Raw genomic sequence first — 10,685 nt, forward strand, 5'->3', positions numbered from 1 at the left:
TCTTCCCCCATGTGAGCTTAACATAGTTATTAAGTAATTTATATTGTTTATTTCAAAATAGTTGACAACGTATTTCCATTGACAGCTTATTTTCATTCTTCAAAGAATGTGCGGAAGATGATAGACAAAACCCACTACACCGATGGCTCCGAATTAACTTATAAGGAGAAAAATCATCTGATCGCATTTTGTACTAATCTTGAGAATTACAATATCTACAATCGAACTCCTCAACATTATGGTCAATACGTGCCACTAGTGCACGTGTTGAACTACGGTAACTACCATGGAGACACACTAGTAAGATTTTTTACTATTACGACATCTCTGCATCTTTTTAAATACTTCTAAAACTAGTACATCATTGCTAACTACGAAGTTATTACTATGTTTTTTAACAGATAATCCCTAATGATTGTGTGCCTCATTTGATGTGTACGCACGGTCGCCTTGATGTTTTGAACATACAACCAGGTCGTCCTACGAATCTCAACTGTCCATACCGGATTTCTAAAAGAAGTGGAGACATGACAATCAAAGAACGGAAAAAATGTATGGACAGTCGTAAGGAGCTTCTTGGAAGCAAAAGGAGGCGAAGCGCAAGAATTGGAGACAGGATGGTCTCCATTCTTCATAATGGAGAGTCAGGGTCTATATTGTTTTATGCTATTTTACCTTAAGGATGTTTAGGTCCTACCTGATAATGATGATCATGTGCTAAGAATAATTATGTAGGGTTGGGTTCGATGACTATGAGGATGATGATCGTATGACTTGTTATTAATAACGAGTAGAAGTTGTATGATGATGCATGATTAGTAGGACTTGTTATTATATATGATGATGTATGATGCGAGCATGCATGAGTTATTATATATCAGCGGGTGAAATGAACATAGCAGTAGCGTTGGTAAACCAAGGATGAAGATATAAGAGAGGACACTTCTCTCTATTAGCTAGCTAATAACAACCTAAAATTAACCCCCAAAACCCCTAAACCAACCACTTTTTAAAAAAAAAGAAAAACCTAAGCTCCAGCCAGCTGCTGACACGTGGAAGCCTTTTGGTCCCGGTTCATGTCACCAACCGGGACCAAAGGCCCCCTTGCCTGGGCTGCTCGCAGTGGCCACGTGGAGGCTCATCTGTCCCGGTTCGTGTAAGAACCGAGACTAAAGGGAGGAGGCATTAGTAACAACCCTTTAGTCCCGGTTCAAGAACCGGGACAAAAGGCCCTCACCAACCGGGACAAATGCCCTGTTTTCTACTAGTGGCGTCATCTTTGGGGTCAACATGGTTGGGTGTTTCTTGCTGCCGGAATGTTGGTGGTGGTGGTGCAACCGGTTAGGGTTGACGGTGGTTCGTGTGGCTGCTGTCCTGCTATCTATGTGATCGTCTTCGGTGGTGTTCCATGGTGTCGGCCATGTTGTTGTGCATGTTCAAGTACCTCCCTTGGTGGCTATTGTGTTGTGGTGAGTTTAGCGCTCTTGGTGTTGTTCTGGTTCATCTTTGCTCTTCGACGACGCAAGATGCCTCCCCAACTTGCTAATTGTTTCGAATTTTTATGGCGGAGCTCCCAGTCAAGGTTTGTGTTGTCACTCGTTGGTTGTGGTTGCTCCTGAGTTGTGTCGTGAGGTTCAGTATGCACATCAGTGAAATGCGTTAGGTTGCTTGCTTAGTTTTGGTATTGTGATCCTTCGACGACACTCCACTTCTACTTGTGCCTCCTATGGTGTTCGTCCTTTGATCTGATAGCTAGGTCGGGCCTTGTCCTGGGCGTCCTTTTTTCTCCTATCTTGTAATCTTCTTACTTACTCCCTCCGTCCGCGAATAGGTGTACTTCTAGCTTTTATCTTAAGTCAAAGCTTTAAAACTTTGACCAAATTTATAGAAAAAAGTAGTAGCATTTATGGCACTAAATTAGTATCACTAGATCCGTTTTGAAATGTACTTTCATAATATATCAATTTGATGTCATATATGTTTCTACTCTTTTGTATATAGTTGGTCAAAATTTTAAAACTTTGACTTAGAACAAAAGCTAGAAGTACACTTATTCGCGGACGAAGGGAGTATATGGTTTTCAGCCCGGTTTTCCTCATAAACAGGGTCAACAAGGTTTTCGATCCAGTTTATAAACTTAAGGGGTGACTCTTGGTTGGCAGTAAAAATAATTCATTTTTTTCAGATGAAGATATATTTGAATCACACACGCCGACAGATACGAGGCACGAGGACAATTTGGCTTAGCCACTCGTGCTAATTGGACAGGCATGCATCCCATATGAGAGTTATTATGTTACAGTATCTACCTATGTTACTATAACCATCTCTTCTTTTTAATTGCCTGCCACATAAGCATATTTGCGAGTCCCAAGTGCATGATACTACTTAGGTAGTATCATAAGTTAGTATCATGCATATGATACTAGTATATGATACTATCTCCCTAATGCATAGTATCATATGGTAGTATCATAGATGACTTTATTTATTGCCATGCATGACACATAGTGTAGCATTTATTATGATACGGTATCATGATATGATACTCAACCCTCTCTTACTTCATTTAATTCTATGCCACCTTATCAAAGTTGCCTAGTTGGCATGCATGATACTAACTATGATACTCCCATTACAACCAGCCTTATGTTACCCCCACTATGGCCGGCCTAATGTAATACTTTATTTATTGTCATGCATGGCACATAGTAGTCTAGCATTTATTATGATACGGTATCATGATATGATATTCAACTATCTCTTCATTTAATTTTGTGACACCTCATCAAAATTGTCTAATTAGCATGTATGATACTAACTATAATACTATCGTTACGAGCGTAGCCGCCGCCCGCGATTGCCAGAGAAGAAATCAAAGAAACATTCAAGGCCGAGAGGGACCGAAGGATTAACTGCAAAGAAAGCTGCAGCTCCAAGCATCGCCGGGGCCGCCGGAATCTACCTAGGTACGGTCGCGCGCGTGCGTACATATATAGCTCTGCAAAATACTCCTATGGACCTTGGCTTGGCCGAAGACAAATCAGCGCTACATAACTTATGCTCCTTGGTCCTTGCACAACAACAATTACGTACTCTAGCTGGCCAGTGGCAGCTTGTAGCTTGGTTCTCACGTACGGCTGCTACAATGACAGCGCGTTTTTTTATTCCTTCTCTAGGAGTCCGATGAGTCCGATGCACCGCGTGTTGTATATTCGGATGTGAAGATATATATACAATTGGTTTGTACTCCCTACGTAAACTAATATAAGAGCGCACACTCTTATATTAGTTTAAGGAGGGAGTATTTTGTAGTTGTATCCACTGGGCGTCAGCTGTTCTCCCAACGTTCAGTGGCATGTTATGAACCAAACATGGTGAAGTGTATGTCGGACTTGGCAATGCTTCCTTCTTCTCCCACTACCGTGGCGGCTAGGGAGAAGCTTCATTCATTCCATGCTCTGCCGGCGGGCCCATGGACTCATCTTCTCTCTATCCGCCGGTCTTGAGGTCGGCGACATTGGGGGAAGTCCCGGTGCATCGGTCCTGCTAGTAATTTAGATTAGATTTTCTTAGTCTGTAGGTGCGGTATTGTGGCAGATGGCGGTGCTTCATCTTTGAGCTGGTCTTTCAAATTTCAATCCTCCTCGAGTTTTGTTGGAGCGGTGATGATGGAGCTCTGGCTAAATTCCTGTCGTCTACTTGGGGTGCTGAGTTTAGGTTTTTTGATTGTGTGTGCAAGATGACGGGATTTGGTGTCACACTCTTCACGTCAGTTGGCGACAGCTGTAACTCTTGAGTACTGATCTTTACGGGCACGCGTATTAATACTTTCTGGCTGTCATCGACAAGGTTTGACCGGCTCTGATAAAGGAGCGACAACTTTCGTGCGCGTCGGTGGCTCATTTTACCAATGGTAGTGGTGGTTCACTGGTCCATAGATCTCGGTCTGATTCTTATTATGTTTATGGAGCTTTGTAATTCTGGTGAACCTTTATAATAAATTGGGTCCTTCTCGCAAAAATAGAAGCTTAAGTCAGTGTCTTTCACTGCTTGACATTCCTTTGCGATAGAGGAATTTAGTGGCAGTTGGAATGATGGTTGTTATCTTGTATCTTTGGAAAATACGAAAAAAAAAGAGGAAATGAGTCAAAGGTTCTTTCTCAGCGATCCAGAAGACTCACAGTGGTTTCAGCCCAAGTATTCAACATAGCTCATGCGTCTCTTTCCCTGTTGCCTCTCATGTGTTTTTTTTTTGAAAGGGCCTCTCATGTGTTTTACATGTGCCGTGTTTTCTACAAGCCACTATGGTGTCGTACCGAAATCAGGGGAGAGCCCTGTTAATGAACAAAACAAGTAATCCCCACACAAAAAAAAAAGAACAGAACCATGTTTTGCAAGAGAAAAGAAAGCTACTCATCCAGGGACAATTAATATGGATCGGAGGGAGTACAACATGCTTTGGTTCCATGGTATATCATTCAATTTCAAATTTACCTTTCGTTCTTCATAATATGGCTTGATAAGCCTCGGAGATGCCTGTTTTTTCTTTTTTTGACAAAGAGAATGACGACCCATCATCTATTCATTGATTGGTGCATATAACCATACACTATTATTTTCTTAAAGTTCACAAGAAAATTCATGCATCGACGTTGTACATTGTCTTAAAAATAAGAAAAATCCAATCCATTAAACACAACTAATTTAAGTGATCAACCTTCGGGCGAGGAGTGGAGTCGCTGAATCCGATTCCCTTCCTTTTCGTGGGGAAGATGGTGAACACAACTGTGGATAGAAACGCCATGCCGAGCGGCAGGTTCTTGAGCAGCTCTTGGGCGTTCCTGCTGGCGTCCGGGAAGAAGCAGTTTTGCAACCCCACGTCACTGAACGCCACCGTCAGGAAAAGCACGGCCGCGAACAAGGAGTGCACAAAGTCCAGCGGCCGGAGGTGCAGACTCCGGAGCTGGTCCCTGCTCCACTCATGGCTCTCGTCCTCCCTGGAGAAGTCAAACACGTTGAAGCCGCGCGGAGTGGCTAAGCCGTAGTAGAGCTTTCCGTCACGGCTGACGATGCTGTCGGTAAAAGAAAAGAAGAGGCACATGACGGTGAGGACGACAACCAGCGCCACGGTGAGCCACTGGTTGGAGGTCTCGCACTTGCCGTGGTTGGTGAAGGACGGGCTTAGCGCCTGGTATGCCAGCACAGTGCCTGTCGGCAGGAGCTGCGCAAGGTTTGCCACGCCTGACATGACCCTGTCCATGGTAGGGGTTGCCGTTGGCGGTGGTACCGTGTCCGGGACTGGTATCTCATTGTCGTCGTCGACGTCCTTGGTGGCGGTCGGAGGAGTTATCTGGATCGCCGTGGACGAGGGAGAAGAAGAAGTTGCCATTGTAGGTACTAAGCTCGATATGGGCGTGTGCGTGCGTGTTCTAGGTTCCAGCTAGAAATAGTCCAAGCTGATCTACACCTTCTTGTTTTATAGGAAAATTAATCCATTGATGATTCCAAAGTCCAACGCTGTCGCACATGATTTGCTGGGTGCTGGAAGGGCTATACATCCATTCGTGTACGGAGACTTCAACTCTCTAGCTAGCTTTGTTTAACATAGTTAGTGCAGGTTATAAATCACATTTTTCTCTTATTTCAAAAGGTGATTTCTTAGATACTCCCTCCGTTCCATAATGTACTGCGCCCACGCTCCCCAGATCCAACTTTGAATTTAAATTTAACCAACGAGACCGACTGCGGCGGGAATAAAAATTATACCACTAAATTGATATCGAAAAACTGAATTCACTAGTATAATTTTTGCTCCCGCCACAGTAGGTCTCGGTAGTTAAATTTACGATCAAACTTGAATCTTGAAAAGCGCGGGCGCATTATATTATGAAATGGAGGGAGTATCAAAAAGAAGGTTGAGATCCGGGCCTCGATATTATTCTGATGCATGCAGCTTCTTTTATTGAACTTGATGCAAGACGAGTGAAAAAATAAAGCGCTAGTCGCTGCTAACAGGACACTATAGCGTTTTAAAAAGTGACATCTAACTAATCAATGTACAATGTGATATAGTATGCTAATAGCATATTTTCAAACTTAGTATTTTTCTACGTTTGGGATGAGCGGTAAGCTATCTAAAAACCATATTTCGTAGGAATGTGTAATAAAGTTGCGACTCATGGTGCAGATACGGCCCCAAGCCCCATGGTCAGACTGTTCACCTTTTTTTTAGAAGAACATGGAGGCCTCTCTCCGGTTCCATTAACCAGAATGAAACCATACAGAGTCTTAACAGCTACTAAGCTAAGGTTCATTGTCCAGGCTTTAAACCGTTATTACAGCCCTGCTCGACAAGAGCCAAAGGGCAAAAACGAAAACACAATGAAGGCAAAAACAGGCGCCTGTTAAAACAGGGGTGAGATCACACCACAAACTCGCTCGCGCCCCTCCTCTTGAGTGGTGGTGCCAGGGCCGCTTGGGGCGACCAGCAGATTGCGAGGGTAGACACGGGGCTATTCACCATGGTCTTGCCGTCAGTGTCGCGCTTCTTGGCAAGAGAAAAGAAACCGCCGTCTTCAGAAATCTTGAGGTTGTCCCAGCATACACCAGCATCCAATCCAGGGTTCCTAGCCTTCAGCCATATGAGATCATCAAGGGTTGCTGGATTAGCTTCGCCAGCGCACTCAGGAACTCTTCCACTCGGCTTTTGCTTGCTTCTGGGGTCAGAACCACCCAGGACTTGAGCATCCTGTGTATCGGTCTCCACACCTGATTAATAGACGTCCAAATGGTGTTATTAAAAATCATAGAGTTCCTATATTTCCATAAACACCAAAGGACAGCCGAATAACTACGTTTGAAGCTAAATTCTTTTTATTAGAGATCCAAAATCGGGCCACAGATTCAAAGTTTGTACCCAAGTCCTTTTGGAAAAAGAGATTGACAAACGACCAAATATTCCTGGCTACAACACAGTCAAAAAATAAATGGTGGTTTGTTCTTGTTCAGCACAGAAAACACAATCAAGTGGTTTGATTATATGTCTTTTCCTCAGGTTGTCTCTAGTCATCAGCTTGTTTTGGGAAAACAGCGAAAGGAAGACATGAATCTTTTGGGGCACTACCAATTTCCAAACAGCTGGCAGGAACAGGGGTTGCACCCCTCTAAAGTTAATCACATGGTACAAAGAACTAGAGGAGTAGACACCCTTATTCTCAAGTTGCCAGATCAGAGCATCAGAATCACCATCGAAGATGATTTCTTTAGCAATCTCCACTAGCTGGTACCATTGTTCCATCATCTTACTGCCAAAGTTCCTCCTAAAGGTCAACTTCAGTGTTTCACCATCCCAGACATCTCTGGCACTTTTATTTTGCTCATTGCAAATCATATATATGTGCCAGAATTGTACTGCTAGGGGGGAGGTGCCAAACCAAGTATCTTCCCAAAACCTAATATTGTCTCCTGTCCCTATTTTCCATCTATATCCAAATTTCAAGGTTTGGGTGATGGACTTCACTCCTTTCCAGAACCTAGAGGTACTGGTGGAGGTGCTTGGGGCAAAAATATTAGTTTTGCCCCTCATATATTTCTGGTCTATCATCATCTTTCAGGGTTTTCCTTCACCTTCATAGTATCTTTTAACCCAAGATCCTAAGAGGCAGAGGTTCACCTATTTTCGTAAGTGTTTTCCAATGATTTTGCTTTGCACATGGTTTAATGGATGGATAGCATCATGGCAATACGCATAGCATGAGAGAAGCTGCTAGAGATTGGTACTCCCTCTGTTCCTAAATATTTGTCTTTTCGAGATTTGAAATAGACTACCACGTACGGATGTATATAGACATATTTTAGAGTGTAGATTCACTCATTTTGCTCCGTATGTAGTCACTTGTTGAAATCACTAAAAAGACAAATATTTAGGAACGGAGGGAGTAGTATCTCACACACACGAAGTTTTTGCAAGCCAGCACACATGCACCTAGATGAACAGTAAAATCTAAAAAATAAAAAAATGTGATAAACACTGATGTGTGTTTCACCTGCGTGTAAATTTGGAAGCATTTGGAAACATCAATTATGTTCTGCTGCCCAGGCCTCCATGAATGTCATTTCATCATGGAAATTTGCATACATGTTTAACACTCATCAATGTTTCTTGGCAAAAAGTTCAGAAATTTTTGAAATCCTTTTAGTATTTTTTTTCTGATTTTACTGTTTATATCAGATGCATATGAGGTCGTGCGCAGAGAGAATCTAGTACTCCTATTCATGGTCGCCGGAGCAGAAAATCGATGAAAGATTCACATGCATGGACCAACGACGAAGTAAACGGAAAGGAACGTGCGCGTCCGTGCATGGACAACGCTGCAACGTACTATATACAGACTTGAAAGAAACAACACACTAACATATTACATCCAACTTGGAGAAAAGAATTTGCACCGAGCCAAGTAGCTAGCTAGCTACCTATAGCAGCTTTTCCTTCTCACGGCTGCTAGAGTAACCATCGTTTTTTTATCCTTCGCCGAGTCAGAGGAATCTCGGCCCATTGTATACGTACAAAACAATGGAAGATGAGTAGTACTTCTAGCGATGCCGCAACAGAGGTGATGCGGACACAAACATTACTTGTTGATGAGCATGCTCCGGTTGCACTTCAATGTCGTGGCAATATTGGGGCAACATATCCGCTAATCCGGTCTTCCATACGAGGAATAACCAGATGCATGCATCGAGGTAGGTTATCATTTTGCAAGCTGTGTGACACAAAGTTTATTGGAAATTCGATTCATACCCAAAGGTGATATGTTGCGACGGAGGGAGGATGTTATGATTTAATCAGTTAAGATGTTGCGGAGTTCTTATAACCAGTACGTCTATAAATCAGATTTTTCTTGGATCTCATTCTCGATTCACACGTTGTAAAAGGTTTTTTTTTTTTTTTTTTTGTAAATGCTCTGGCGAGGCTGTCGCAGTCCTTGGTAGCATAGTAGAGGGTCTTCTGACCATCTGCAGACCTGAATCAACCGGATGCTTCTGATTTTGCTATGGGAATAGTGGCCCTGGCAACGCCATCCTAATCCTTAGCCCATTCTGCAGAGAATGATGATCCACGGCACATGGGCGCATTGACAAGGGCATCTAACGACTAGGGATGCCAAAAACAGCAAATCCAACGGCGGAAATTGCTAGTGCTCTAAGATGGACGGATTAATGTCCTATTTTAATGTATCTAAATGTATATATGTGGCCTCCTCACTCCGCTTCTTACACCGCAAGTTTTAGATTTGTCCACATTTTTTTTACTGAAATGGCGCCTATCCAATTGATTTAGGTGTTTATCCAATAAGTGTTTATGGTAAACTTCTAGACTAATTTGTTTCATACAAGTATTGTACTCATTATAAATGAATGGAGAATTGAGATAAGAAAGAAGTGTAACGTATGTGTCGCCAAATAGGAGAGACCTTTTGATAAAAAAATAGATTTAGTTAATGATTTTTTGTACAAAATAGTAAAAACATCAAGCTTGATGCAAACAAAGTGAATGGGGAGCTCTAATAAGCCTGGGAGGCTGGGACGCAGGGCACCAACATAATTGTACACTTGCTTTGGACAAAAAATATGTCCTTGTTTACAAAAGAACCATGGCACACACACTGAACATATATAATTAAAAAACTTCATGATTTTTCTCCAACATGATACAATCAAGCAACTTCTACGCCTGCGAGGAGCGGCGTCGTCAAATCCGATTGAGCATGACTTTCCTGAAGGATTCAATTTTTCTTCAATCAATTTCTGGCAAGTGGCAACTTCAAGTTATGGGGACATACTTTACTAATTTATGGGATGGACCACCTTCTGGGGAGGAGCGGTGTCACTGAATCCAATGCCCTTCCTTTTGGTGGGGAAGATGATGAACACAAAACTGGAGAGAAACGCCATGCCCATGGGCAGATTCTTGAGCAGCTCCTCGGTGTTCCTGCCGGCGTCCTGAAAGAAACAATTCTGCAGCCCCACGTCGCTGAAAGCTACCGTGAGGAAAACCACCGCCGCGAAGAAGGCGTGCACGAAGTCCAGTGGTCGGAGGCGGAGCCTCCGGAATTGGTCGAGATCGTCCCACTCTTGCCTCTCCTCCTCGCTGGAGAAGTTGAAAACATTGAAGCCGTGCAGTGTGGCGAAGCCATAGTATAGCTTTCCATCGCGGCGACCGACAACACTGTCGGTGAACGAGAAGAAGAGGCACAAGATGGCAAGAACGACAACCAGCACCCCTGTGAGCCACTGGTTGGAGGTCTCGCACTTGCCGTGGTTGGTGAAGGACGGCGATAACGCCTGATATGCCAACACCGTGCCGGTTGGCAGGAGCTGAGCTAGGTTCGCGACGCTCGACATGACCGTGGCCGGTGTAGGCCCTGTGGTAGGCATTGGCGCTGCCGTGGTTGCGGTCGTTATCTTCTCGGCTGTCAATGGGTGTATCTGGATCGTCGTGGATGACGGAGAAGAAGAAGAGGCCGAGGCCATTGTAAGCGTACTGTGCGTGATCTGTGTCCTAGCTCGGAGAGGTGCAATGCTCCAAACAGATCTACAAGTTGCTGTTTATATAAGTTCATATTGCTGAATGATTCCAAAGTCCAAACTAGGTTTGCCGTGTTGATTAGTCTCGCTCGATA

At 43.5% G+C, this 10,685-nt stretch overlaps 2 protein-coding genes across 2 annotated transcripts; both read right to left on the reverse strand.

Moving 5' to 3' along the window:
- Positions 1-4,702: 4,702 nt before the first annotated feature.
- LOC123139681 (protein DMP2-like) lies at positions 4,703-5,392 on the reverse strand. The gene has a single exon (XM_044559415.1). The coding sequence runs from the start codon at positions 5,390-5,392 to the stop codon at positions 4,703-4,705; it is 690 nt and encodes a 229-aa protein (XP_044415350.1).
- Positions 5,393-9,849: 4,457 nt separating this feature from the next.
- Positions 9,850-10,440, reverse strand: LOC123139682 (protein DMP3-like). The gene has a single exon (XM_044559416.1). The coding sequence runs from the start codon at positions 10,438-10,440 to the stop codon at positions 9,850-9,852; it is 591 nt and encodes a 196-aa protein (XP_044415351.1).
- Between the last annotated feature and the right edge of the window lie 245 nt (positions 10,441-10,685).

This window comes from Triticum aestivum, chromosome 6B (genome assembly GCF_018294505.1).
Source record: "Triticum aestivum cultivar Chinese Spring chromosome 6B, IWGSC CS RefSeq v2.1, whole genome shotgun sequence".
In the NCBI taxonomy this organism is placed as follows: Eukaryota; Viridiplantae; Streptophyta; class Magnoliopsida; order Poales; family Poaceae; genus Triticum; species Triticum aestivum.